General features: G+C 52.3%; 1 protein-coding gene across 1 annotated transcript; it reads right to left on the reverse strand.

Moving 5' to 3' along the window:
- Positions 1-8094: 8094 nt before the first annotated feature.
- On the reverse strand, positions 8095-25907 carry CNTN2 (contactin 2). Its single transcript, XM_063114947.1, has 22 exons — positions 25838-25907; positions 22181-22325; positions 21891-22066; positions 21616-21711; positions 21009-21218; positions 20638-20737; positions 19108-19283; positions 18549-18685; positions 17963-18092; positions 16362-16512; positions 16112-16239; positions 15606-15781; positions 15149-15269; positions 14465-14623; positions 13837-13986; positions 11779-11849; positions 11264-11498; positions 10800-10912; positions 9538-9724; positions 9160-9272; positions 8645-8813; positions 8095-8204 (listed from the first exon to the last, which is right to left on the reverse strand). The coding sequence occupies exons 1-22, from the start codon at positions 25905-25907 to the stop codon at positions 8095-8097; spliced, it is 3123 nt and encodes a 1040-aa protein (XP_062971017.1).
- Between the last annotated feature and the right edge of the window lie 1508 nt (positions 25908-27415).

Genomic DNA, 27415 nt, shown 5'->3' on the forward strand with positions numbered 1-27415 from the left:
CTACCCTTTATAACTTGTATACTTCCCCACCTCCATTTCTCCTCTTCTGAGCAATGTATTCATGTAGAAGGATGTACTAGTAGCTTTTCCAGTAGAAACTTTTTTTTTTTTTCCTTTTCAATAAAAATAATTCACAGTAGCCATATAGAGGCCTAACCTTTTCTGGTCTTTAGTTGAAATTTTATTGCATTTGTTTAAATTGTCCTATAATCAGTCTGGCTTCCGTTTTCCTCAGGTTTCTTAGAATATACATTGAACAAATTGTCTGCTTTGTAGGGCGGCTTATGCCCATGTGTGGCAGAGGTTGTTAGTAATGACATCTAACTCAGGTGCGTAAAAGACTAAATAAACTATCTGCCCTTCCTGTACTCCCCAGTTGAATCCTCTTGTGTTCAGTGTTAAATTGAATTTAAGCCTGGTAGGTTTCCCCTGATCGTTCAAATAGTTCCTTGGCTTGCTACCTGCTCCTTTTCTTTTAGATGTTTCAGTGTCCTGAAGCTTGTGTTCCTGGAAAGGTCAAGTGTATTGATTGCTTATAGCAGCCAAGGCCCCCAAGGGAGAACTAGTACCTTCTTGCCTCCATAGGAAACCCAGTCTTAAGACCTTCAGGGGCCATTCAGACTGTGCCTGAGATAATTGGCTTGTGGATCCATCAGGGAAGAGGCTCTTGGCCACCAGCCGGGCTAATTCTACTGAGAGAATTATAGCATGTCTTTCTTTCACTTCTCTAGCTATAAGAGGTGGTAGCAGAAACCCAAGACCAGTGGTTCCCTTCTCTAGCTGTGTGTCAGAATCACGTGGAGGACCTTTTGAAAAATAAAGGTTGCTGAGCTCCAATCCTGAGGATGCTAATTCAGTTTAAATTATGATCAGCAGATCTTTATTACTTTCTTTACTTTTAACTTTTAAAAATGTCAAACCCATAGAAGAGTTGAAAGAAAGATTTGATGGCCACCCATAGACACTTTACCTAGATTCACCAATTTTATCGTTTTGTCACAATTATCTTTCTAAATATATATTAATTTTGCTGAACCATTTGAAAGCTAGTCACAGACATTGTGGCCCTTTACTCTTAAATCACGTATGTATCTCCTAATAAGGACATTCTCCTACGTAACCATAATATACAGGTACTTCAAAAAGTTTGTGGAAAAAGAATTAAAGATGGGGCTGGCCAGTTAGCCCACTTGGTTAGAGCATGGTGGTGGTAACACCAAGGTCAAGGGTTTAGATCCCCAGACTGACCAGCTGCCAAAAGAAAAAAAACAAAAACAGAAAACAAAAAAAAGATAATATGAATCTTTCCATGAACTTTTTGGAAGTACCCTTGTATCTTTGTCATAGCTAAGAAAATTAACGATTCTCTAATCTTACATATAGCTTATTCAATTTTCCTCTATTTCCAAAATCTTATAGTTTTTTAATTAAATTTTTGATCTAGGATCAAATAAAGGTTCACATATTGCATTTGGTTATATCTCTTAAGTCTCTTATTTTATAACGGATCTCTTGTATTTTGTTTGTTTTTCATTATGTTGATTTTATTGGAGAGTCTAGCTAGCCAGTTGTCTTGGACAGTGTCCCAGAACCTGGATTTGTCATTTCCTCATAATTAGATTCAAAAGGAATGGATCTTAAACATTTTTGACCAGAGCCCTACGTAGATGTGTACATACTGCATCACGTCAGAGGCTCCTAATGTTAGGTTGACCCACTGTTGAAAACAAGCTTGACCATTTGGTTAAGGTGGTGTCTGCCAGATCTCTCCAAAGGTGTGTATATATTTTTTCCCTTTGTAATTAATAATCTGTGGGGTGATACTTTGATTATCTGGTCTTTCAAAAACCTTTCACAACCTTCACATTTCAGCATCCATTGATGGTCCTTGCCTTATTCATTATTGCATGTTAGAGACTGCACAATGGTGACTGTTCAAGTTCATCATTTATTTATCAGCCTGATTTTTCTGTAAAGAAGAGCTTACTCTTTTTATTTTTGAGGTCTCAATGGATTCTCTTTTTATATGGTGAATTATATATAATCCATTATTGTTGTCATTTTCCTGATGTTCAAATTGTTCCCAGTTTTGGCCAGCTCTTTTTTTCTTTTTGTTGTGGTCCTATTTGACTTGGAGCATTTTCTTGCTTTCTAGTACAATATATCTAAAGTCCACATTTGGACTTTCCTTGCTCCAAACCTCAATCTGCTATTTCTCCAAGGAACCCTGGTTCCTTCTAGTGTGGAGAGTAGTATTTAGAAACCAAGGTCTGTGTGTTGGATGTGCTTATTACTACTGGAAATTTTTACTCCTAGATCCTCTCAGTGTCTTAGATAATGTATAAATCGTGAGTTCAAAGCATCTTTGTTTTTTAAAAGTAAGTGGTTCTGATACTAAGTTTGAGAACCACTGGCCTAGGCCCATGCAGAGGGAGCTGTCATTACTATTCCTCTCATTTTGAAAAGATCTTAAAATGTGCACCCATCTTTGCCCTATTTATTCCACCGCAGAGGGGATGGATTTCAGAAGATCTGGCTTCTGGTCTGATTCTGCTGTCGACGACGTGATGGAGCAAGCTAACTGACCCTCTGCGGCCTCATCTGTGAAACAGGTGATGGTGAGGATCCAGTGAGATCCTGTGAGGTCAACCACTTTGTAAACCGGAGTACTGGGCACGAGTTTGGTAATGTCATTAATAACGCATTTTAGTTCGGTACTGGACAAGTTGCTGAAGCAGTCAGGAGATAGCTTGCTATATTTAAAGAAGACCATAAAATGGTATCTACTTTGTATATAATGAACTCAGTATTACATTGCTGAGGAGGGAGGACGACTGCGGGGTAATATTTCCCATTTTACGGATGGAGATACTGAGACCCAAGAAGAGCCAAATAACTCGGCCAACAATCTTTTGCAAGCCAGTAGTCAAGCATGGGATGGACTGTGGCACAGCTCTAGGTTTATAGCCCTCTGTGCATTGGGCTCTTGAGTTTTGACTCTGAGGCTGTGAGGGGATTGAGCAGGGAGAACAGGAGACCTTCAGATCTGTTAGTAAAGACAAAAACCCAATTCAGTTCATTGGATTCTGTGCATGGTACCTGCCTCTGGAGGGTCAAGGAGATGCTCACTGGACTAAAATCTGGGTTCTAGCACGGCCAGTGCTCCCAGCATCCCGTTGGGGTGCAAAGCGGAAGAGAGGACCATGTGGCACTATCTTACTGGCGTCTGTGTGGCCCCTTCTAGGGCTTGCTGTCAGCCTGGGCTTCTCATGCTGACCAGGCCCCAGGCAGATAGCTAAGCACTGAGTATTGGGGCTTCCGCCCACCTTCCTCTCCCTCCTCCCTGCAGAAAGCTGTGGGGCGGAGTCAGCATGGAGCCCTGCCCGCTTGGCAGTGACAGAACTGCACACAGGGCTGCATAAACATGTCTGCACACACATCTGCTCTGTAATGAAGTGTGATGCATGTTGAATGTGTGAATGAGTGTTGTGGCAGGAAACTGGGACTAGTACTTCAAATCATTTTGGTGGCTGAGGGTAGGGAGCAGAGGCCACAGTCACATTCTCACCACTTGGGGGTCACTGATGTCTCTGCAGGGAGAAGACTTCCTTTTGGGACCACTGAGTCAACAAATGTCTTAAAAACCAGGGGACTTTAAAGCAGGGCCCTCACATAAGCACTGTTGACTGCCCCTGTGTTAGGTAAAGCCAGCACAGTCTAGCAGAATGTCTGCTGTGCTCTGCCTAGCCCTGACCTCAGGTCTCGGCCTGATTTTTTCCCCCCTCTCAGGACTGAATGCAGCAATGTGGGCTGCATATTGTAGCTTCCTTAGAGTTGGGTGTGTGAAGGGTGAGAGTGTTGGATAAAAGCTTCTGAGGTCTCAGAACAGGGCAAGGAGGTACGTGTTAGCCTGATGATAAAAACACCCACAGCTGGTGCCAGCTGCCTCAACAGGTTGAGAAACCATCTTTATTTAAGAACTGCCTGCTACCAGAGTCAATAAATAACTACCATTACAAGAAGTAACAAGAGAGAAACAATAGGCCAGTGGGAGTGGTTCCACTTCAACAAAAATGGGGTTAAGTCAGTGTCCGGTGAAGCCAGAGTAATTGCTGAGCCGTGAGCTTCGCTAAGCTCTGCAGGCCCTCGACAGGGTGGGTAAGTTGGAGTTGGGGGCCCAGGCAGCATGCACCCCATCTAAGGTCACTAAGTGCCTTAGGCCCCTAAGGCAGCCTGGGACTCTCGGCAAAGTTATCTGACCTATTTTGTTCCTCTTGAGTTTTTCTTTATTGTTCTGCCTTCCTAAAGCCCATGACCATATTTACAAGTCCATGGGGTGCCCCCAGTCTCCAGGCACCTGTTTCCATGATGTCTCTTAGAAAAAGTGCCCATCTAATCCCTCTCATGCTATCCCAGGAACCTCTTTGGCAACCCCTTCAGACCTGGGACGAAGTCAGGTTAGGTCCGACCCTGGGAGGCAGGGTACCACACCTGTGCCAGTGAACACAGGTTGGAGGCTACTGCTATCCCCCCTACACAGAGAAGCCCCATCAGCAGCCCCATTCTGAGCCCAGAAAAGATTCCTCTGTAGCTGGCGAAGAGAATAAGGGAGTTAAACATTCTTAGCTGTCTCGGGCTCTTACCCAGAGTACAGGCCACATGGTTCCTGGGACTGCTAAGAGGCAGTGTGCACTGGGAAGAGCACTGGGTTGTAACTGAAACTTCCAGGGTGAGCCTTCTCCCTTAATGGCTCCCTCTAAGATGCAGGGTCACAGCAGATGGGATCCCTAGGACTCTTCCTGTGCTGAACACTTTCTGACTTTGAGAATCCCGGCTCTAGAAGGACACTTGCAGCATTTCCCATCCTCTGGTCATGACTTCGCCTAACCTAGACCCCACGCCAACCACTGTCACAATGTCTCAAAAGACCCTAGAAAAGAAGCCTCTTAATCATTCCAGGATCTCATCGCAGAAGTTTTTTCTGATGTCTAACCTCAGTCTATCCTGTTGTTACTTTACCAAAAGACACCCGCCTCCCCCATGGCCTTGCCATTCCCTGGCACCATCTGTATTATTTGCTGCCCTGAATGAAAGTAGGTAACCTGACCTTGCTGGGCCCTCAGACTCCATCTGGAGAGAGCTGCCCTCCCCGTGAGGGCGAAGTATACATCAGGACTGTTAGAGCAACAAGGACCAAATAGCCAAGACAAGGGGCAAAGGGACCTGTAGGCTGAGCCCAAACGTGTGCAGAATGGAGGGCACTTGTCTCCCCGGGCCCTGAGGAGGTGTCTGCAGGCGGTCTCTGTCCCTAGTCCTCCAGGCATTTACTGGCCACTAAACTGTGGGACAAAGTACTTGTTTGTGGCTGTCCCACTTGCCACTTCCTCTGGGATTTGGTGTGTGAGAGAGAAGAGAATCCAGAGCTGAGTCATGACCACAGAGGGAATGAGCCACACTCTGCAGGGAGGGACTCTGAGACCTCTAATCTAGTCTTCTCCTCCGAGCAAGCTCACATACCAGCCACCCCAGCCAGAGGCTACTCCATGTTACAAGCTTACATGTTCTCACGTCCCCTACTGTTTTATTAAGCCTTAGTACGTTACCTGAAATCTCAGGCTGCAGGAATATCCATTCTACTGCAGTTCTGCATCCCCCAAACATTCTGTCCTTACAGTGGCTAGGTCTTCCTGGGGCTTAGTTTTCCTGGTTAAAAACCTTTCCTGGGTCTCCCGGCAGGCCTGCCTCCCTCTTCTTTCTAAAGAACCTCATTAGAATTAAGGTACTTAGTTGTTAGTATCTTTTGCCTCAAGGAAGCTTGGGCCACAGCTTCTGCCTTCACTGGTTAGGGCCTGTGTCAAACCAGCTCATCCCCCTTGACCCAGCAACTAGATAACTGCCTATTTCCCCTGCCACAGCCCAAGGCAGTGAGGAAAGAATCAGATAAACCTTGAAAGAAGGTTTCTTTCAGCATCCCCTTATGATAGATAGCTGGGCACAGGGCAAATCACAGCCAGCAGGGGACTAGTAGGGATTTTAGGCCAAGTTGGGGTCCCTGTAATGGGAGAATGTCACATAGCTGAGCCCCCAGCACCCCTGTATGTGGGGGGTGGGAGTGGGAACAGGTGAGGAGGATTTGATCAGACAGCTCCAGGGAAGGGTGCAGTGGGGCCATGGGTAGGGTGCCATGGGGATTTGGTGGTGGCAGAGAGAAGGGATGTGAGCTTACATTTTTAAAAAATGGTAGTGGGTAAACATCAACATAAACCTGCCCAGGAAAATAGAGCAGGACCTAAAAATTTAAAAAACCATAACAAAATAGAGCTCTAACTGTAAACTATGGAAAACAGGCCAGGGAGCTTCAGGGGGCATGTGCCCTTCAAGATGCCTGTCCCGCCGCTCCCATGTGTCAGAGCATAGGCTTTGGGGTTTCCTGGTGGTGCTGCCACTGTTGCCTGGATTTGGGGATCTGTCCTTGCTTTGGCCTTTCTTCTTGGAGCCAGGGTGAGGGGAACAGGGGGCTTCAAGCCAGCACTGCATGTTGAGGTCATGGCAGAATCAAGGCTCAGAAGGAAAAGGAAGACGGGATGTCTCCTGGGCCTGGAATCTTCCCACGCCTTGGGCTGGGACCCAGCCCTGCCAATCCCCACGATCACCAGCCTGAACCCCTTGAAGTGGAATTTTCATTCCCTCCTGACCTTATCCACCTTCTTAACCAGGCCACAGCCATTCAGCACTGCCTCCTTCCTCTGGATAGACAAAGAGCCCTGAACAGGAAGGTAAGGGACTCAAGTTCTTACCCCAGCCCCATCACTTACAGGCTGTGTGACCTAACCCTCTGTGGACCTCTATTTCCTCTTCTGTAAAATGAGGGGCTGGGACAAGTTGAGCTCTAAGGCTTCTTCCAGCTCTGATGGTCTGTGACTGGTAATATACCCAGAGCTCAGGACAGGATGTCCCATTTATTAACCCTTCTGGGGAAATGCAAAAGAGCAGTCAAGGCAGTCTGGAGAGTGGGTCTCACCAGGTGGTTCAGGGTATTCCTGGGAGTAGGCAGGGCTACATTTATCCTTTGCTTTCTCAGAAGCCTCCGAATTCTAGGACACAAAGAATTAATGCTGCATTACTCTCCCAGGCATGAGTGAGCCCGTGCTGGGACAGCAGGGCCTGCAGGTGGCGGAGGCGGCCCCGGGTCTGCAGCCAGAGCTGGAGGAAGAGTGGGTGCACGATTAGCTGTCTCCTGCCCAAACCCTGGAGGGACTGTGCAGAATGGGTCTTGGTGGGGTGGGGGACCTCCCCAAGATAAGCCCTTTAGTCACCCAACAACCTGAAGTGGCTCTGTCACTCTGGGGGTGACAGAGTTGGGTTGGCAGTGTTGGCTGAGAGGGCAACGTCACCTGGATGGTGATGGCCTCAGGCCAAGGCTGGTTCTTCTTTCCACCAGGTGTCCCAGCATCTCGACCCTTTTAAGCTCCCACCCTAACAGCCTGGAAAAAGCTGAAGGGGCGCAGGTTCCTGGCCTTGCCACCTGGGCAGGCAGGTGCCTCTAGGGAATCATCGAGGACAATGTCAGGTCCAGCTGTGCTGCTCCTCAAGAGGAGAAGGAAGGAGAGGTCTTGGTCCCAGGGCTCACCCCTCTCTCTAGATTGAGCGAGGTTGGTGTTTACGCTCTGCCCCACTTCTTCAGCCCATTCATCCTGGTATTCCTGCTCTCAGGTGGCAGAGTCCATATATGGTCCCAGAGTGCCATCTCTGCGGATTTGAAGATACGTATTTAAAACCACCTTCTTCCCAAAGGCCTGTTCCTTCCATCCAGGCACTCAAGGGGGCCTGGGCATAGGGTTCAGTACCATCATGGAAGTTACTGCCTGGTGCCTCTTGTCTTAACGAAAAAAGTCCTCACGTGGGTTCTATCCTGTGGCAGAATATGAAATACCCTACCTCCTACAAAAAGGGCACTGTTTAAAGTAGGTATTTAAAACCAACCACTCTCAGGCACAGTGTTGGGCCACCTTGGGATTGGGAAGGGGCCAGAGCCAGCTGGCTATCCATCGGAGGTGGGTGTCCAGCTCTGGCACAAGAGGAGCAGCACAGAGATCAGAGTTCCAGGTAGCCTATGAGGATCAGCATTGCCATGGAGTGGGAGAGCATGGTGCTGGGATGGGGCGCTGGGCAGACTGCTGAGTTCTCCACCATCATGCTTGTGCCTGAAACCAGCAGGCAGAAATGTGGCACCAAGTCAGCTGGGCCTGGGACCACCCCAGCCCCACCCTCACCCCAGGATGCAGACCTTTCCTAAGGAGACTCACGGAAGCCAACTGCAGCCTGGGAGTGTGGCTGGCTGGGTGGTATCCTCAGCCCTACCCCTGCAGCATTTGTAAGCCCTTTGCCTTTGTTGGTTCGTCTTCAGATTACCCCTGCACCCCACAAGAGGAGCCCACTCACTACCCTGGCTCTCAGGGATATATTGGGGGGGGGGGTGGTAGGGGCAATTCCAGGACTACTTTGTACTTGGGTCCTGCCTGCCCTCCCCTTTCCCTTCGGGGTCTCAGTTGGAATTGGCTTGGGTGGGAATGACCCCAACCCAACCAGGCATCTGGGTGAACCCTGATACTCTTGGGGGATATGGATTGGGGATAGACAGCACCTCCATTCCTCATGATGTGGACTTCTGCTGGGGTCCCATCCCCTCCGGGCCCTGTGGTCCGAATCTGTACCAGGGCATAGCCAATGTCTTCAGGTACTGGGATTTCTATCCAGTTTTTGCCGGTAAGGTGCAGTGTGGGAGTTGGGTGTAAGTCATTCTGGTACAGCATCTGTAGGAAGGAGGTTTCCAGGTAGAGTTTACTTACACCAGGGCTGATCCTTCTGTCTTCCCCAGCTCCAGTCACTGGGAGGAGCCCCTAGAGTTCTGGACCCTCAAGGTCCTGCCTCCTCACCCTTCCCATTTCCCACTGACCAAGCTCCTCATTGCCAGGAGCAAAGCTTGCAGGCAGCGAAACTGTCTCTGCAGACCCTAAGGCTAGAAGGAGCCCTGGACTTCACAAACCCTTCTTACGTTCACTAAGATCCCTCTTGCTATAAATGGCAGCATCCCCCTGTGTTCACTGGAAAGATGCAGGAACTGTTCCTTACCATTCGTCTGGCTGATCCCTTCCTCACCTTATAGCCAGTGACTGCAGACTCATTTCGGAGAGGGACCACAGGGTCCCACTTAATGCTAAGACTGGAGCTCGAGAAAGTCCAGGAGATGTTGCCAGGAGGTTGCCGTGGAGCTGCCAGTCGAGAGAGAGTTGGGGAGACTTCCAAACATTTCCTTGCCCCCTACCCCTTGCCTTCAGCCAGCCTTTCTCTGGATGTCTGCCTATAGCAGTTACACCCAGAACATTCTGTCACCCTAGCCTGAGAGACAAAGCCCAGGAAATCCAAACATTGGAGAAGAGAGGGCTAGAGCATTTGTCTTACCACTGGGGAAAGAGTGAGCCTAGAGGAACCCACCCCCTAGCACCTCCTGACCCCATCCCAGGCAGATGGACTCACGGGGCTTCATGGTTGTGGCGTTGGTGGAGGGGCTGGCAGGCCCAGTGCCAGCCCGGTTGTAGGCCCGCACAGTCACGTGGTACTTGGTGTTGGGGTGTAGGTCAGTGACTCGGGCACTGGTGTCCAGCCCTGCTGTCCTTACTCGATCGGCTGCTGCTTCTTTGTCCCCAGCTTTCCAATAGCGGATCTGAAAGGGACAGGGTACCCTTAGGGTCAGTAGTCAAGCCCAGGATCTCAGAGGCACTCTGACCCTCGCCCCCACATTGTGTTCCTCTCCTGCTCACCCTGGTCTTTGTGACTCAGCCTCAGGCCTCTGAACCTGGACACTAGATCATAAGCAGCAAGAGAGCACGGCCACGTCGGTGTGAGCACCCAGTCCAAGGACAGTGCTCAGTGCGTGGGCCAGATGAGGGAGTGGGTGAGTAGGTGGGTGCTAAGTGGAGGTTGGCACAGGCTCAGCTTAGCAACGGCCTGCTGGAACCCAGCCTCATTTCACTAACTCAGGGGCTACTGTGGGAGTCAGCTAAGGGATATGAAATGCATATTTGTACTTCAACCCCCAATCCCCAGCCAGCTTATGACGGCTGCCCAATAAATGCAAACCCATCTTATATTGGTAATCATAATATTAAGACCTGCTGAATATTCTTCTGAATCAAGGGAAGTTTTCAATTACCTCCTCACTGTGACTTTCCTAAGCTATCGTGCTAAAATCCGGAGCTGAATCTACTGGGATGAATTTACACTGTCACTAGTAGGCCCAGCCTGGTGATTCTCCCTCAGGCAAAGACATTCCCCGCTTTTCTTTTTTTCCCTCCCTCTTGTTCCCTCTTCCTCTCTATCTACTCCACAGGGACCCCCATCAGAGTCATCGGAGAGCCCAGGGCTCCCCAAGAACGAGGCGATCAACTGGTACATAGGTGATGCTGTTCTTTGTGCAGCCCTGGGGATGCAGGCTGAGTGGGCGCTAGCATGGGGGGCCATGCTCTTCCCAGCACCCTCCACCCCACCCCGGCCTCCCTGCTTCCAGTGCTGGTTCGAGCCAAGCGTGTGCTCTGAGGCTGTCTACAGGTCTTCCCTGGTGGGCGTCAGCCACAGGGCCTCTGTGACATTTGCATCACAGTGCTGCCTGGACTGGGCGCTGTTTGCCCCGTCAGCGTAGAAGCAATTCCAGGAAGAATGGCTAGTGAGCTGCAAGGGGTCCGCACCTAGCCCTGAAGCCGAGTACCCCTTCTTCTCCCAGGCCCCGGCTCGGTGCTCACCTCGTACCCCAGGAGGATGCCGTTCATGTCCTGCTGCACAGGTTCCCATGTCACGTTCATCTCTGAGGATGAGATCCCCTTGGCCCAGACCTTGGTAGGGGCCACCCCGGGCTCTGGGGACCGACACACAATGGGTTTGGATTCCCAGCAGCCCTCAACTGGGACTGCCTTTTTGCTTAGGATTTTGGAGGAGAGCCCAGGACCCAGGACAAAGGACAGGGGGAGCTCTCAGAGCATCCCCTGGGGCCTGCTTCTCTTCTCAGAGAGGCTCCCACCTTCTTCACCCAGCACTGAGGGGAGCAAGGGGGAAAGAGCCCAAAGTGAGGCCAGTGGCTTGGAGCCCAGGTGTCCCCTCCAGCTCCTAATAGCAAACCAAGCTAGGGTACCAGTAGCCTTCTCCCCACCCACACCCCTAATGACACATGGCCGGGCGGGGGGTGAGTGGTGGCCCAGGGGTGGCCCACCTTCCTCAGCCGAGTACACGAGCGCAGTGAGGCTCTCGGGCCCGTCCCCACGGCGGTTGTAGCTGCGGATCTTGACCTCAAAGGGTGTGTAGGGCTGGACGCTCTCGTTGCTGTAGACGAAGTACTGGGCGTCGGCGCCGGGCACCCGGGCGGTCTGCCAGCTGCTGCTGCCCTGCCTGCGGAAGGACAGCAGGTAGCCGAAGCCGTCTCCGTTCTGGTACTCCCGTGACACGGGCTGAGGGGCAAGAGCGTGGCATGGGCGAGGGGCCGCGGGCACGTTTCCCTGCCCATCCTCTGGCCCCACCCAACCTTCACAATAGGGGCAGCCCCGGGTGCCTGCGCCTGCGGTGGCTTTATCCTGCACTGGATTCGTGTGATGGGCAGCAGGTGCAGGACAGGGAAAGAGGAAGTGGTCTGTTTTGAGTCAGAACCGTGCAGTGGTCCTTTCTGCACACTGCTCCATCAGATGAGTCAGGAAGGGAGCAGGAGGAGGGCTTCTGTCCCTGCCAGCTTACTGTCCAGTTGACGATGAGCTCTCCTGGGGCTCCACCACCTCCGCTGAGTCCTGAGGGTGCCACTGAGGGGGCTGTCAGGCACCAAGGGACACAGAAGTGGCATGTTAATGGGCGATGAGGGAACCAAAATCCTGAGCCTGCACCTGTAGAGCATCCTAGGACATTCCTTCAAATGGGCCCTGGTTTTGTCCCTCCAACAGTCCCCCCGGGCATGGGCACTGGATTCAAACAGACCTGAGATCAAATCCCATCTCTGCCATTTACTAGCTGTGTTTCCCTGGTCATGTTACTTAACTTTTCTGAGCCTCTGATTCTCCTCTCTATAAGACGAGGATAATAATGTTTCTCTCAAAGGCTGTATGAGAATGAAATTAAACAAGACAGTGGTTAGCCGATAGTAGATCCCCATAAACGATCATTGTCCTTGTCACCCCTGTTGGCTTAAACTAAATCACAGAGGCAACTCCAGGTTTTTTTTAAAATTAAGGGGAATAAATAACCCGGGAATGCATTTAATGCCGAAAACCAAAAATGAAAACATTTCTTTTGGATTCCAGAGTGTTTTATTACTGTTTTTCCTTTTGTGGCAGATTTAATTTCCTAATTGTCTCTAGTATTGGACAAGGATGATATTAAAATAGGAATGTATTCCATCAACTCACCTAGGTTGACAGGGAGTAACTTCGCTGGGGGTCAAAATATTTCTGCAGAGAATCCAGCAATTGGAGACTCTCTCTTGGTTCTGATAATGATATCTTAGGGCCCATTTGATCCTGTGAGGTGGGCGTTATCATCACTTCTTTGAGTGTGGAAAGATGGAGGCCCAGTGCAGGTAAGTGACTTGGCTAAGGCCACACAGCTAATATGTGGTACAGCTAGAATTTAAACTCAGCTCTTTTGATTTTAAAGCTCATCATCTTTCCTTTGCATCACAGCTGTTTTTGTGCTCAACTCCTGGGATTCTAGAATAAAGGAGACTTCTTTCTACCCAACATTTGATTCTGTAAGAAGTTCAGGGTCAATCAAAGAAAGTGCTCTCTCTGGAATTTCTTACTCAGAAGTCCCACTTAAAAATGTTGAATGGTTCCAGAAAGAGCCTGGAGAGTCAGCGTGGGGCAGGAAGGAGAACATGATTATGGGAGACAAGCAGGCAGACCCTCCCTACACATCCAGTGTGGCAGGTCTGGGCAGATGCAGATGGATGGAGGGGAGGCAGGGCCCTGACTCTGTGCTGCCTATATCTGGATCCCAGCGCTCTCATTCCAGGCCCTCACCTGCAAATGGCTTACAGGACGGGCAGGAGCCTCTCAGCACATGCTGACTGGGCCCTGTGCCTCTCCCTCGCTCCTGGTTTCACTCCTCCCCTTCCTTCTCCCCTTATGTTCTGACACCCACACACCCTTTGCTGAAGATGTGGGCAGATTATTCATTCCTCCTGCTCCCAAAGAAACCATGTAAAGAATGGTCTGGAGACACTGGCTTCTTCTGTAGCCCCCTGCACCACACACACACACACACACACACACACACACACACACACACACACCCTTTCCTCACAGCTCATACACTTCCACACACACACACACACACACACACACACACACACACCCTTTCCTCACAGCTCATACACTTCCACACACACACACACACACACACACACACACACACCCTTTCCTCACAGCTCATACACTTCTAGGAGGACATCTTCCCAACACCCCATGATCCTGGATTCAAGTCCAGGCTCTACTGGTGTGACCCCTTCTCTTTCCTAAATTTTGGTTTTTCCATTTTTTAAAATTAAACTTAAAAACAATTATAGATGTGCATGCAGTTGTAAGGTTGCCTGGTTTTTAGGTGAAGGATTGGACTAGATGGTTCACCCATGCAGTGGTCTGGCCCTCACCTGGTGTTTGTTTCTCATTTGTTTTGTTAGAGAGGCTGAAGCCTGGGGAGCAGAGTAGGAACTCAGTGTAATTGTTGCTTGCTTGGGCTCCCTATGAGGGGGACCAGGGTCTCTGCCCTGATGGTAATTCTCTTTGGGACACCCAGGGCCCTGACCTGCTTCCTTGGTCCGGATTTTGCTGGAGGGCCCACTGGGCTCCCCAGTGCCCAGGATGTTGCTGGCTAAGACCCGGAACTCATAGTCCATCCAGGGTGTGAGGCCCAGCACCTGGGCAGTCTCAGCATTGCCTTCGATGTTCGCAGGATCTGCAAGGCACCGTGGAGTCAGTGTTCCAGCATTCATTCATTCATCTGGTGGAAAGGCCAGCACTGGGCCTGAATTCCCTTTGTACCCAGGCCTCATTGTGGAACCTGCCATACACTACATTCAATACCTCTTTCAGAAATGATTGAAAAACTAGTAAACTTCCCTGTCTTCGTGCCTTTGCTAAGGCTGTGTGCACCCTGCACCCCCATGCCCCCAGGAATATTTTCATTGCTCCAGTAATAATTCTACCACTTCTTCAAGGGCATAGATAGCGCCTCTTCCTCCAACTCTCTCCCCACTCTCCTGCTGTCTGTGTGACTCTCTCCCCGCCAGCCTGGTGCTCCCTCGAGGCAGAGGGCAAAGCTTGTCCCTCTTTGAAGCTCCAGGCTCAGCCCTGGCCCTCTGACTCCCCACCCCCCCACTGCCCCCCACAGCCAGGTCCTGTCAGTGCTGACCTGGGTGGGGCCTCACACTTACTGGTCCGAACCTGCTTCCACTTCCCTGCAGGTGGAGTGCGAGCTTGCAGGGTGTACTTGGCAATGGGGCTGTGATTGTCGAAGCCACGGCTCCAACTGAGCTGGACAGTAGTGTCGCCAATGTCCCTCACCACCACGCCTCCTGGGGGACCTGGCGGACCTGCCCCAAGAGGTCAGAGAGCGGCGGGTCAGAATTGGGCAGCTTCGAATTTGAGCCCATTCTCCAGGCCAGGCTTGGGCTGCTGCAGTACCAAGACAGGGCAGCAGAGGGCACAGCAAACACACACCAGGTGGGAGGCCAAGGGGTGGGGGCCCCAAGTGGCGAATGCCAGCTTGTGTATATGTGTGGGTGTTGGGGGCAGGGGTGCTCAGAGAAGCCGCTGCATAGAGGGGTGTATAGATTTCCCAGCACTAGGCTTTGAAAATTTCTGGGCTCAGCGAAGTACTCCCATTTGGGGATGTGCCTGGGAGTGGAATTTTTCAAGTTTGACTTTGGAAGAAAAACATTCCACCCATTTAGGACCTGAGAAGAACCCTGGGATCTGATCTGCTTGGCGGTCTTCTGTCAGAATCCCTTCCCCAAAGGTTTCAGGGCAAGGAGGGGCGATGGGGAGAGTAGCTCAGAATAGCCCAGCCGGCCTCTAAGGGAGTTGGGGGTGGATGCAGAGGTGGGAAACCCTGTCACCTCGGACCAGGACTGTGGCCTCCTTGGACGCACTGTCCACCACCGTCTGGGCCATGCACGTGTACTTCCCACCATGGCGCAGCTGGGCATTCAGGATGGTCAGATCCCCAACAGTCTCCTTCTGCACATGGGGACAGTGAGGCACGGAGGGCAGGTCAGAGGAAGCAGCCCTGGCTAGCAGGGGCCACAGGGCAGGATAACGAGAACAGTAGTGAGGAGTGAGTCTTGCTGGGTACCTGGAATTCCAGGGTTGTCCCTGAGTCTCCTAAATGCATGGCCTTTGAGGGGACTCCAGGAAGGGTGGTTATTAATCCAAGGGTGGGCCTACCATGCATGGGCCTGAGGGAGTGGGGAAGGGTTTGGAGGGCTTGAAAGTGGTGGAGGTTAAGGGCATCTCGGGTCCACTGTCTGTCTGGAAGGAGGGAGGAGCCATGGGGGCTCTGGCCTCAGGCCTCACCAAACTGGCTCTCCGGTAGTGACCCCCAGGCTTGTCAAAGTCAATGGGGAAGTCTTCCAGGGTCCAGGTAAAGGTGAGGTCCATGGTGGGGTCATGGGAGGCATGGCACTGTAAAGTCAGGTTGTCACCCAAGTTGATGTCAGCACTTGAGGGGGCTAGAGTGATCTTGGTTCCATCTGCCAAGAAAAACAAGGCCCCTGGGTGGATGGGGAAGAAAACAGGCCCAGGCAGGGGCCACAGGGCAGGGGAGAGGCTCTGTCCAAAGCCCCAGGAAAGAAGAAGAGTTGGTGTGACCAATAGCTGTACTGACACCTCAGCAGCACCATGAGTGTGTGGCAGGTGGGGGGTAGGATCAGATCTGGAGGGTGGCGAGGGGGTGATCCCAAGCAGAACTGAATCCTGGGGGGCCTCAAAACTAAACTAGGAGCCATATGGGGACACAAGGGCAGATGGTGGGGAGGGTGGCACCCTGTACTAGCCCGACCTCACCAAACCACAGCTCTTACCACGCACAGACAGAATTCCAGTGCTGTTGGCTTTGCCCATGAAATTCTCAGCAAAGCAGGTGTATTTGCCTTCATCTGACCGACTGATGTTTCTTATGATCAAGGTGCCATCTGGGGTTACAGTCACTCTGCAGTAAGGACAAAGCAGGTCTGGCCAACCCAGGGACACACTGGAGTCACGGGAAGGGGACTGGCCTCCAAGGAGAACGAGGAGCAGCAGGAACTGCTCGGAGTGGGGTGTGGGTGGTACCTGCTGCTGTTGACCAAAATCTCCGTGCCTTTGCTCCAGAGCACTGTGGCCTTTGGAGCTGCCCGGGGCTGACAGGGGATAGTGATCTCTCCCCCTCGGGCTGCAGGAATCAGACGCCTTACGGGATTCAGCCTGAAGTCAGGGGCCAGTGCTGGAAGGAAAGGGGAGGCCACATAGTCACCCATGAAATAACAGTATTCATCAGCCTTGGTTAAGACATCAGCTGCCATGTGCTAAGCACTGTACGTATCCTCCGAGACCAACCTGTGAGCAAACCCTAGCAGCAGCCCTTCTCATCAGCCCCACTGCCATCGCTCTGTTCCAAGCCACCAAATCTCCTGCCTGGACTATTGAAAAGCCCCCTAATTGGTCTTCCTGTTTCTGCACGTCCCTCCTACAATATTTTTCCTACCAGCAGCCAGAAACGTCTTTTTGAAAACGTAAATCAGGCACTCAAAATGAAGTTCAGCTCCTCACAGGGCTAAAAAATAAGTCCCTGCCTGTCCAAGCACATCCTGCTCTCTCTCCCCTCATTCATTATCCTCTAATCACCTGGCCATTTTTTCTGTCCTTTGAAGTTGTCAAGTCTTTTCCTACCTCAGGACTTTTGCACTGGCTGTGCATTTTGCCTGGAAATCCCCCAGATCTTCACAGGGCCGGGTTCTTAATACTCAGGTCACATCCTGAATGTGACTCCCTCAGAGAGGTCTTCCTTATCTAACTGGCCCAACTCACCCCCATCACTCTATGGGACTTTCTTTACATTGTATTTTTTATGGCTACCTGAAATTGTTTAATTATTTGATTTTGTATTCATTCATGCCTTTCTTTACACTGGATTGTAAGCTACTTAGAGGCAGAGACCAAACATTCTGTGTTCATTCCCTACAAGGTGCTGACCAAGTATTGGTTGAATGAATGAGTCTTAGTTACGCCTCCCTACAACTTGATGAAGTATCATTATGTCCATTTTACAGATGAGGAAACAGGCTCAGCAAGCTCAAGTCACACAACTAAATATAAGCACTAGCTGACGTTTACTGGGCACCTGTTACATGCTGGACAGGCCCCGTATGTTTTGTCTCCACCCTCTTGTTTACTCCTCACCACAGCCCTATGAGGGCAGGACTATTACTGCCCGCATTTTATAAATCAAGAAATGAGCTGGCTGGTTAGCTCAGATGGTTAGGGCATGGAGCTGATAACAGCAAGGTCCGGGTTTCAATCCCTGTATTGGCCAGAAAAAAAAAAAAAAGAAAAACAGAGACACAGAAATGAATTAAATTGCCAAGGGTCACATAGCCAAAGGGGCCAGGCTGAACACAGATCTGATTGATTTGGTTTCCCCTGACTGTTGCCACCTTTTTTTCACTGCAGCAAACATTTACTTTGTCTTTCTAGACATGGAACAAGTCAGAGACCCTGTCCTCTGGGAGCCCTCCATCTAGTGTCTCCCCTCCTTTCTTAAATTTCTGAGTTCTACTCAGAAGCTGTCGGAAAACTGCCAGGGTGCGTGTGCGTGTTTAGAAATGCTGCAACTCAGAACTCCTAAAGCCTCCCAGGTGTCCCCAGGGATGCCCCTGCTTCCCAGGGCCCTTTACCTTGCACAGCCAGCTCGGCACTGGCGTAGATGGTGCCATGCTTATTCTCTGCCACACACTGGTACATGCCTGAGTCCTCTAGGCTCAGCTTGGAAAACCGCAGGTCCCCAGCCAACACTTCCACCCGGTTCTGTGCAGAAGAGCCCAGCTCAGGGCAGGTCAGGGGGATCAGGGCCACTGGAGGACCAGGGAGGAGGGGGCGGCCAGGGTGGGTACTGTGGAGTCTGAAGGTTGACAGTTCCTCAAGGATTGGGCTCATATATCCAGTGCTACTTCAGGACTGCCTGTAATCTCAAGACTCGGAGATTACCCAGGCCTCCCTGAAGCCAAAGAGGCAAGGTGACCCACTCAGGACCACATCAGTTTTTTGTGGCTGAGTTGTGCCTGACCCAGGTCTCTGAGACTATCCAGTTGACCAGCCTGTGGCCATGTGACTCTGGGATAGAAAGAGACACCTAGAACCACCCTATGGCACCCTAATTAGCCCAGAAGGGTTACAGGGTTTCAGGGAGGCTTGGGGTGTGTGGGGGAACCAGGGGAGCAGACGATGGTGGTGGTGTGTGGGAGGAAGCCCCAGGTGTCCTACCTGGGATGCCAGTGGCTCTCCATTCCGCAGCCAGCGCACTGTGGGCCGGGGCTTGCCGGCGGCCGCGCAGCCCCAACGCAGGTTGGAGCCGATGTCGGCCTCCGTGTCTGAGATCACCTTGAGCCACTCAGGCTGAGCTATGGGGAGCAAGGGAGAGAAAACCTGGGATGAGCTGGGAGGAATCTCCGGCTTATTAAATGGACCTTAATCGCAGGGCTGCAATACCCGTGCCAGGCAGCAGACGGTGCTATCGGCATTCCAGGATGGAAAGGACAAAGGGGGGAGGGGGCAGGAAGAAGCAGGCACAAGAAACGGGGCACTTTGTGATTGTGCCAGTGGCTGTTTTAGGGACTTAAATAATTTAAAAGCCTTCTGTGTGCTTCTGCACCGCCGACCAAAGCTCTGAGCTGGCCACAGCACTAGCCTCTCTGTTCCCACACTCAGTGCAGTCCTGGGCAAGAGGTCTCGAGCAAGGGTCCTCCCAGTCTCCTCCTGACTTCTGGGTCTGTTTCCTCAGGGACAAGGATGAAGGCAGGGGCAGGTGTCCCCGGCTCTGTACCCTGCACGATGATGCGGCCCTGGACGGTGTCGCGGCCCTTAGAGTTCTCCGCCTCACACTCATAGGTGCCCTCATCTTCAAAGCTGACGCTGGGGATCTGCAGGGTGGGCTCAGCCGTGGCCCACTGGGGGGACAAGGAGCCATCCACTTTGCGCCACTTGATCCGGGGGACAGGGCTGGTAGGGGAGACAAAGCCAGAAGGGGTGGGCAGAGCTGAGCCGTACATATCCTGTGCCTGCAGCTGACATATCCTGTGCCTGCAGCTCCTCGCACCTGGACTCTCAGACTGAGATGCTGGGGCCGGGGGTGGGGGGGTGGGGGTGGGGTTGGGAGGAGGGCAAGGGGACCCTGGGCCTGGAGAGAACAGAGGGAGAGAGGGCACCCATTGGCTGATTCTAATGCTCTTTTCCCAGGTGGGCTCAGAGCACAAAGCAAGGAAGGGTCAAGAGACAGGGCTGTATCCCCCTCTCCCCTGCAACAATTGTGAAGCCAATGAAGTTAGTCCCCTGCAGCGGGCTTGCCCTCCCCTGCACTGGTCACCATGCCTCTAGGTCTGCCTTCCTCAACAGTGGCCTGTGACCTGGGTCTTTGTGTGTCCCTCTTCCCACTGCCCTAACAAGGCTTTGCATTTACTTTTCAAAGGGATTTTAGATGTGTACTAAAATGGACTGAGGTACCAGTGAGCCTTAGAGGCTTAAGATCCTTCCATGTGCTTTTCATATGGACTTTCTGGAAGGCCGATAATTTTCTATTTGAGGAAAGAGGGGACCGAAGTACGATCACATTGTTTCATTCATTCTACAAACATTTATTGAGCGCCTGATATTTGCTTAGCTCTGTTCCAGTAAATCCTCTTCCTGGGAACGCAAGAAAGATAACACTTTCTGTTGGAATTTTTAAGTAAATTAACTGTTGACATTCACAGAACACTTCCTAAATGCCAGGCACCTTTCTAAGCAGTTTAAATATATTAACTCATTTAATCCTCATAACAATCTTATGAGGTAGGTACTATTATGTGGGTACTTCAAAAAGTTCATGAAAAAATAGAATTAAAAGACAAGAATATTTGCATGAACTTTTGGAAGCCTCTCATATTATCATCATTTACAAATAAGGAAACTAAGGCACAGAGAGGTCAGGCAGTTTACCCAACATCTCCCAGCAAGCAAGTGGCAGAGCTGGGATTTGAACTAGGCAGGCTGGGTTGGAGTGCACACACCGTGCTCACTGTCTCCAGCCCCGGGCACTCCCGAGCTGTCTGAGCCTGCCGTGCATGGCTGTGAGAACCCAGTGAGCCAGTATGTGCTAGGCCCCTGGCATGGCAATGCCTCACTCAGAAAGGTGGTGCTCAGTGAGCGGTGGGGGTACCTCCTGTGCACTCAGGACTCTTCTAGGCCCTGCGAAGGGCACTGAAATGACAGCACTGACCCTGCCTGTCCTCCTCCTGGGGTCACCTGCATCCCTGAGGGACTCTGAGAGGCTATGCCCTGGCCTCAGAGGCCCCTCCCCTTCCTCTTCCACACTCACTTCCCAAAGGCAAAGCACTCCAGGGTTATCTGCTGTCCCACCAGTGCATACGTCTCTGCTGGGAACTTGGCCTTGATGCTGGGTGCAAAGAGCCGGGTATCTGGCGAGAGAGGGGTTTTGCAAATCAGATGCAAATGACTACAGGTCAGATGCTCCTGTGCCATTCAGAGCCATCTGTCTGGGCAGCTGGGTTGGGTCTCAGAGGACTCAGGCAAGGGTCTGAGGCCTTGCAGCAGGATGACCCAGGAGTCTAGGTCCTGGATCCTGAGCCCTGTGAGCTGCTCTTCACAATCTCCAAGGGAAACCCCCTTTCTCAATGCCCACTGATCATTTCAGCTCCCTCCTCCACTCCATGCCCAGCTGATCCTGACCTTCAGCTGCCAGGTTGAGCTGAGCGAACTTGCTGAAGACACTCTTGGTGGAAAAGTCCATGTGGCTGGTGGCCAGGCAGGAGTAGTTGCCCAGGTCTGAGGCATTGGTCCGGGCAATGTACAGGTTCCCTGTGGTCTGGGACACGAAGTGACGCCCATCCGTCGGGATGAAGTTAGGGAACTCGTTGAGGAGCCAGCGATAGGACAAGCCTAGGATGTGGGCAGTTTGAGGAAACCAGGGTGCCGGGCAAACAGGGTAATTCTGGGTGAGATCCCAACATGCTGTGGGAATGTGCAGTCCCTGTCCTGAGTCCCCGTGCTCTGAACTGCAGTTGAAGGGAGATCTTGAGGGAAGATGTGGCTTTATTCCCGTCCTCAGGGAGTGCTGAGTCTGCTGGGGAAGCCAGCCTTTAGGGACCTCCCAGTCTGAAGGGGGGCACGGGCACAGAGCCAGAGAATGACAGACCAATGAAAGAAACATGGAATAATTTAAAGTCAGGGAACCAAGGGTCATTCGCCACCTTTTATCCCATCCTTCCTCTGCTGAGCATCTAGAAGCCCTTCCTATGCACTCTCTGTCTGATCCTGGCCCAGGGTCCCAACTCACCTGGGTAGTGGGCAGGCGGGTTGCAGGGCAGCATCACCCCCCAGCCTTCATAGGTTTTCACTGGGTCTCGCTCCTCCTTGGAGAATTCCTGCAGAACTGGAGGCGGAGACCGGGGGGCTCGGGCACTGGCCTCCGAGCCAGGGAGCCCCCTCCCCAACTCATCCTCCACAGGGAAGTAGCGGTTCCCTAGGGCATGTCCCCTGTCCTTTCTGGGTACTTTTTCCCCAGCCCCCTCCTCCTCTCCCCCTAAGTTCCTTGGCCCCCATGGGTCTCACAGCCAAAGCGGAGGATGGCCTCCCTGCTGACGACAGTGCCCACTGGGTTAGAGGCCAGGCACTGGTAGACGCCAGCGTCCTGTGCCTTGGTGGGGCTCATGATGACCAGGTTGCCGCCCACCAGCTGGTGACGGGAACCTGGCTCCAGCTTCATCTCGGTCCCATTCATCTTCCACCTGCAGCAGGGGGTGGGAGGCGGAGCCTCTGAGTCCTGCCAGGTGGCAGGACTGATGTGAGAAAAACCTGTACAGCTGCCCAGGGTCTCCCAGCACCCACTGCAGGGGCCTCACCTATAGGTGGCCGGAGGGCTTGCCCGGGCACGGCATGCTAGCAACACCTGCTCCTCTGTGGACTCCTCTGGGAAGAGTAGACCGAGGGGCTGCTCCTCAAAGACAGGCCCGAAGGTGGCTGGGGATGCCCGGGCTGAACTCCATGCTGCAGATGGGGGACACCGCCAGAGACCTCAGCGTGCGCTGTGCAGCAGAACTTGCCACGATGATGCCCTGTTCGCTGCGGTGGCCGCTAGCCACTTGAAATGTATCGAGCTCTTGAAATGTAGCCAGTACAGCCAAGGAACCAACTTTTACATTTTACTTTATTAATTAATTTAAATAGCCTAGACAGGCCCCATCTAGTCAAGTTAGCTCAGTTAATCACTCATCCTACACTCAGGTATAGAGCACCTGCTGTATACCTCGCAGAAGGACTGATCTGCAGGGTGTGAATTGCATGTCACCAGCCAAAAAGGTGGAGAGAGGATGCGTGTCCCTAGAGTCTAATGCGTGGCCCAGTGGAACACGCTCAGGCTTTGGGGGCTAGGCTGGGCCTCCTACCAGCTGTGTGATGTTGGACAAGTTATAGAAATTTCTGAGCCTTGATGTCTTTGCCCATGAAATGAAAAGAATACAAATTCACCTCCCAGGTCTGTATGAAGATTCAGCCAGAAAAACGTGGGTAAGGTGGCAGGCACAGGAAGTGTGCTCAGCAAATGTCTGCTGGACCCTGGTGCGGGGTGGGCTGGGGACTGGGGGAGAAGGAAGACCTTCTGGTGGGTGGATGGTGGGCAAGTTACTTTTATAAAATTCCAGTGTCACAATTCAAGAAAGAGAGGCCCAGCAAAGGGATTGACTTGCTCATGGTCACACGGCACATCTGTGGCACAGAAGGTCCAAACTTCAGGTTTCCTGAACTTGTTGAATAAACGGGTATCACACACACACATGGAGTCTTCATGCCAAGCCCTGGCCCAGGGCAGAGGCCTCCCTCTTCACGCGCATCCTACCTCAGCAGGGCAGGGGACACAGAGACACAGGCAGGCAGCGCTTCACGCCTGCTTTTCCACAGGGCTGGGGGTGGGCTCTGTCTACTGACTGGTGGGGCCAGGCCACCCCTAATTGGCTCCTACCTCTCAGTGCAGCTGATTTCAGGCTCTCCTTGGTGGATGTGGGGGAGGGAGTCCCCATTAACCAATTAGTGCCTTCTCTCCCAGTGCATCCCGCTGTCAGTCCTGTTCCAGGGGTAGGGGGTGGGCCGGCATGCTGCAGCTGAGGCCCAGCCTTGGCCCCCTGGGGGTGAGGGCAGCTGTTAAGCAGCTCTCAGAATAAGGTAGGAGACAGGGCTCCCAGAAATGGCCCAGTGCAGGCACTCCCCGCACTCCTCCCCACCTCCCGCCACTCTCCCTCACTGCCGCCCCAGGCCTTGGAGGCATCATCTCGGCTGGAGAGCCCAGCATAATCCCAACTTAATGATGATAGTGGAGGGTAGAGACCCCTGCCCCAGCTGGGACTGCTTCGAGGAGAGGAAAAGGAGGGGCTGGGGAGGCAGCTAGGCTGCTGGGGACCACCCTACACAATAGCAGCTTCCAGGAGCACTGTCTGGGCAGCAGGGGTGGCTGAGTGGGCCCGGGGCACACTGACGCTCTATCTTTCTTCCTGAAAAAGCTTTCTCTGCACTCAGTCATACACACACCCTCACACTCGCTCAAATAGCCACACACACACCTCCACACCACTCTCCTACCTGCACCTTCTTACATACACACTCACAGCGCACATACAGTCACACATATGAACCTCTCCAAGCTACTCAAATGGCCAAATATGCACATTTATACACACATCTGTGCCCAAGCACAAACGGCTGCCACGGTCGTGTATACTTATTTATATACATAATATAATTTCTAGTAATAATAGTAATTCGTGATAATAAAAATAGGTACTATTGATTGAGTGCTTACTGATTGTCAGAAACTGTGCTCCGCATTTCCTTCCCATAACCTCTTTACCACATAGACACTGTCATTTTCTTATTTTACTAGTGTGGATCTAAGACTCAGAAAGGTTAAATACCTAGCCCCAGATTTGGACCTTGGCCAGCCTTACCCACAGCCAGCATTTTCAACCAGTGTCCGTGACTCTTGACCTCAGTTTCCCATCGGAACCATCAGAGGACATGTTCCATCCCAAAAGTATGAGTCAGAATCTCTAGGAGTGAGGCCCAGGAATCCAAATTTTTAAAAAATGCCTAGTGGGCATTTTGAAGGGCAGCGGGGGATGAGAGCCACTGTGCTGTGCTGTAAGGCCTGCTAGACCTTTGCCATATTATAGATGAAGGAAGAATGACCCAGAGAGGGCAAGTGGCTTGCCCTGGGTCACACAGCAAGATCGCCATGATCGCCATGATATCAGCACGGACGTAGCACCACTCCCTGTGACACCTCACTCACGCGACCACCCTCTCAAACATGCACATCCACAGACACACCTGCACATCCCCACACTTTCCTGTACCCCACATACACGCCCACCTGCACATGCACCTTCCTATGTGCGCGCGCACACACGCTCCCTCCCAGGCAAAGCCAGCCCTTCCTGGCAGTTCTCTCTCCGCATCCTCTGATTCCTGTCTGGGTAGCTCTTTCCCACAAACACAGGCCTCAGACACCTCACAGAGGAAGGGGCCTGGAGAAATGAGAAAGCACAGGGGAATGCTCAGTGCCTGTCCTTGCATAGGTGCCAGGACCCCAAAGCTGTAACCTGAGGGCAGGTCAGCAAGGAAAGCCACGAGTGGAGGCACCTTCCCAGGAGGGGTGGGAGCAGGTGATGGGATTTGTCCACACCCCTTGCCTTGGGTGATGTTAGAGACCACTCTCCAGCCCAAGTAGAGGGCTTGCCACAGGCCAGCTGGCCGGGCCTCCCAGCCTGCCCTCTTCTCCACCTCTCCTTCCCCTCTGCCAGCCTCCCTCCTGCCTTTATCCAAGCTGGGAGCAACCCCGGGATGGGGACCTTTGCCTGGGCTCCCTGCTCTGCCTCTTCTCTCCCCAGATCCTGTTCTACGCTCAGTCGGTCGGCTGGGATGCAGCGTTGCCTTGAATAACCCACCTAGAGTTGTGTGGGATTGACCACTGTCTCCTCACATCAGGGGACTCTAGAGCACTACCCAGAACTTTCTGCAATGATGGAAATGTTCTATAGTCTGTGCTATCCAATATGGATGGCTACAGGACACTTGAAATGTGGCTGGTGCAACTGAGGACATCATGTTTTAAGTTTACTTGGATCTTAGTTTTCATAGTCTTGTTCATAGTTTTCGTGTGGCCATTGCCTACCATATTGGACAGTGCAGCCTTGGAGGCTACAACTCCGGGCTGATATCATGGCGATCATGGCGATCTTGCTGTGTGACCCAGGGCAAGCCACTTACCCTCTCTGGGTCATTCTTCCTTCATCTGTAACATGGCAAAGATGCATTCCCTCTCCTCCCTAACCTCAAAGAGAAGGTAAAATCCACAAATGGGAAAATTTTAGCAAGGAAATGCTCTCAGAAATACAGGTGCTACAGCATTGCAGAGTCAATTATTTCTGTAATCATCCCCCAAATTATAGCAATGATATAACAACATAATCATCCCTGCTAGGCTTCGGAGACCAGATGAACCTTCTTACCTGGACAGGAGACAAGGGCCACGGTGGCCAGCAGCAGCAGGTATGGCCTCCTCCTGGTGGCTGTCCCCATGGTGGGCGTTCCGGGCAGAGGTGGGGAACAGAGGAGAGGAGGCTGAGCCTGGCTCTGGGCGAGTCTGGCTGGAGGCTGAGAAGGACCTAGGGAGGCGGATGGAGCAGAGGGCTCTGAGCCGAGGGAGCCCCTCCCAGCTCCAGGCACTTCTGGGTCGGTAATGCTGCCGGAATTGCTCAAGCACTAATCCTCCCTGGGGCCTCAGGGGAAGGGGCTTGGCTATTACCAAGGAGCTCTTCCTGGGGCTGAGTGCCTCCTACCGGCCCCCTGGGAGTCTGGCTCTGCCGGTACCCCCACCCCCGCCCCCTCCAGCCAGCGGGGTGCTGCTCAGGAAGTGAAAGCAGTGACTAATTGGGAGGCAAGAACCCACCTGCCCCCTCACCCAGTGATAGCTCTTGATGTGGGTCCAGAAGAGAACAGGGCCCGTGCCTGGGCTGGGGAACCAGTAACACCTTCCTCTGGCAATTGGGATTGGGGTGACTCTCCCCTGCCCCCCCCCACAACTGCCTGGGTGGGGGCTAAGCCCCTTTAGGAGCTGTGTTAAGTCTCTTGGGACCAGCCTTGTTTTTCTAGCGGTGAGGAGGGGTCTCACAGCTTTATCCACATCCTTTCACCAGGGTCCCCAGGTAAGGCACTTAGAGGCTTTGCATGATGTAGTCATGACCTTGGCCCCACTAGCAATGCTTCCGACCAGATGGGCTAATGGGCCCAGCAAGCCTTCACGGCTGAAAGAGTTAAAGCAGCTCCCAGAGGCGCCTCTCCCTTGCATAGAGATGAGCAGATACCTGGTTAAATCCTGGAGCTGTTTCCTCTGGGCTCCTGGGAGCAAGTCAGAGGTCGGTCCCATCAGTCTGAGAGATCTGGAGAGGCGGAGAAGCGAGGGCAGGGCAGGGCCAGTCTTCTCGGGGTTGGAGAGGGCAGGCTGCAGAGGACTTAAGACCACCACTGGGGCCAGCCCAGGGTCTGAAGACTGATGCCGGCTTGGGATCTGCCTTGTCCCACTTCACAATCTACTGCCTTGAAAAGAGAGCACGCAAACCTTTTTAAACCTCAACCTCTGACAGCCCCACAACCTTTTCCTGCCTCCTCAACAGCTGCAGATGGCACCTGAAGGAGCTGGGGGAGCGAGGGGAAGAAGTGGCCCCAGGGCCTGTCAGGGAGGGTGTGGGCAAGGGACACTAGGTGGAGCCGAGAAACTGAGTGTTTGGCTCGGGGGTGTTGGAGCAGATGGCACTGCCTCCCACCCCGACTTCCCGCCATCAGGAAGGGCACCTGGGTGCCACCACTCCCCAACTATCTGCCCCTCAGACATTCAGCACTTCCAGCCACTCTGCCATTCCCCCAACACACCATCTCCATTCCCCTGTAATGCCCTTCCTAGCAGAGGCACACCATCCTGCGAGGCCCTGTTCACATCTTAGGCTGGAAAGTACCTAAGATGCTCCCATCTGCACACAGTTAGAATTCAGCTCTGTTCTTGAGCACACCCTTGGTGCTCTGCCCTTGGA

The sequence above is a fragment of the Cynocephalus volans genome, chromosome 11, assembly GCF_027409185.1.
Source record: "Cynocephalus volans isolate mCynVol1 chromosome 11, mCynVol1.pri, whole genome shotgun sequence".
NCBI classification, from domain to species: domain Eukaryota; kingdom Metazoa; phylum Chordata; class Mammalia; order Dermoptera; family Cynocephalidae; genus Cynocephalus; species Cynocephalus volans.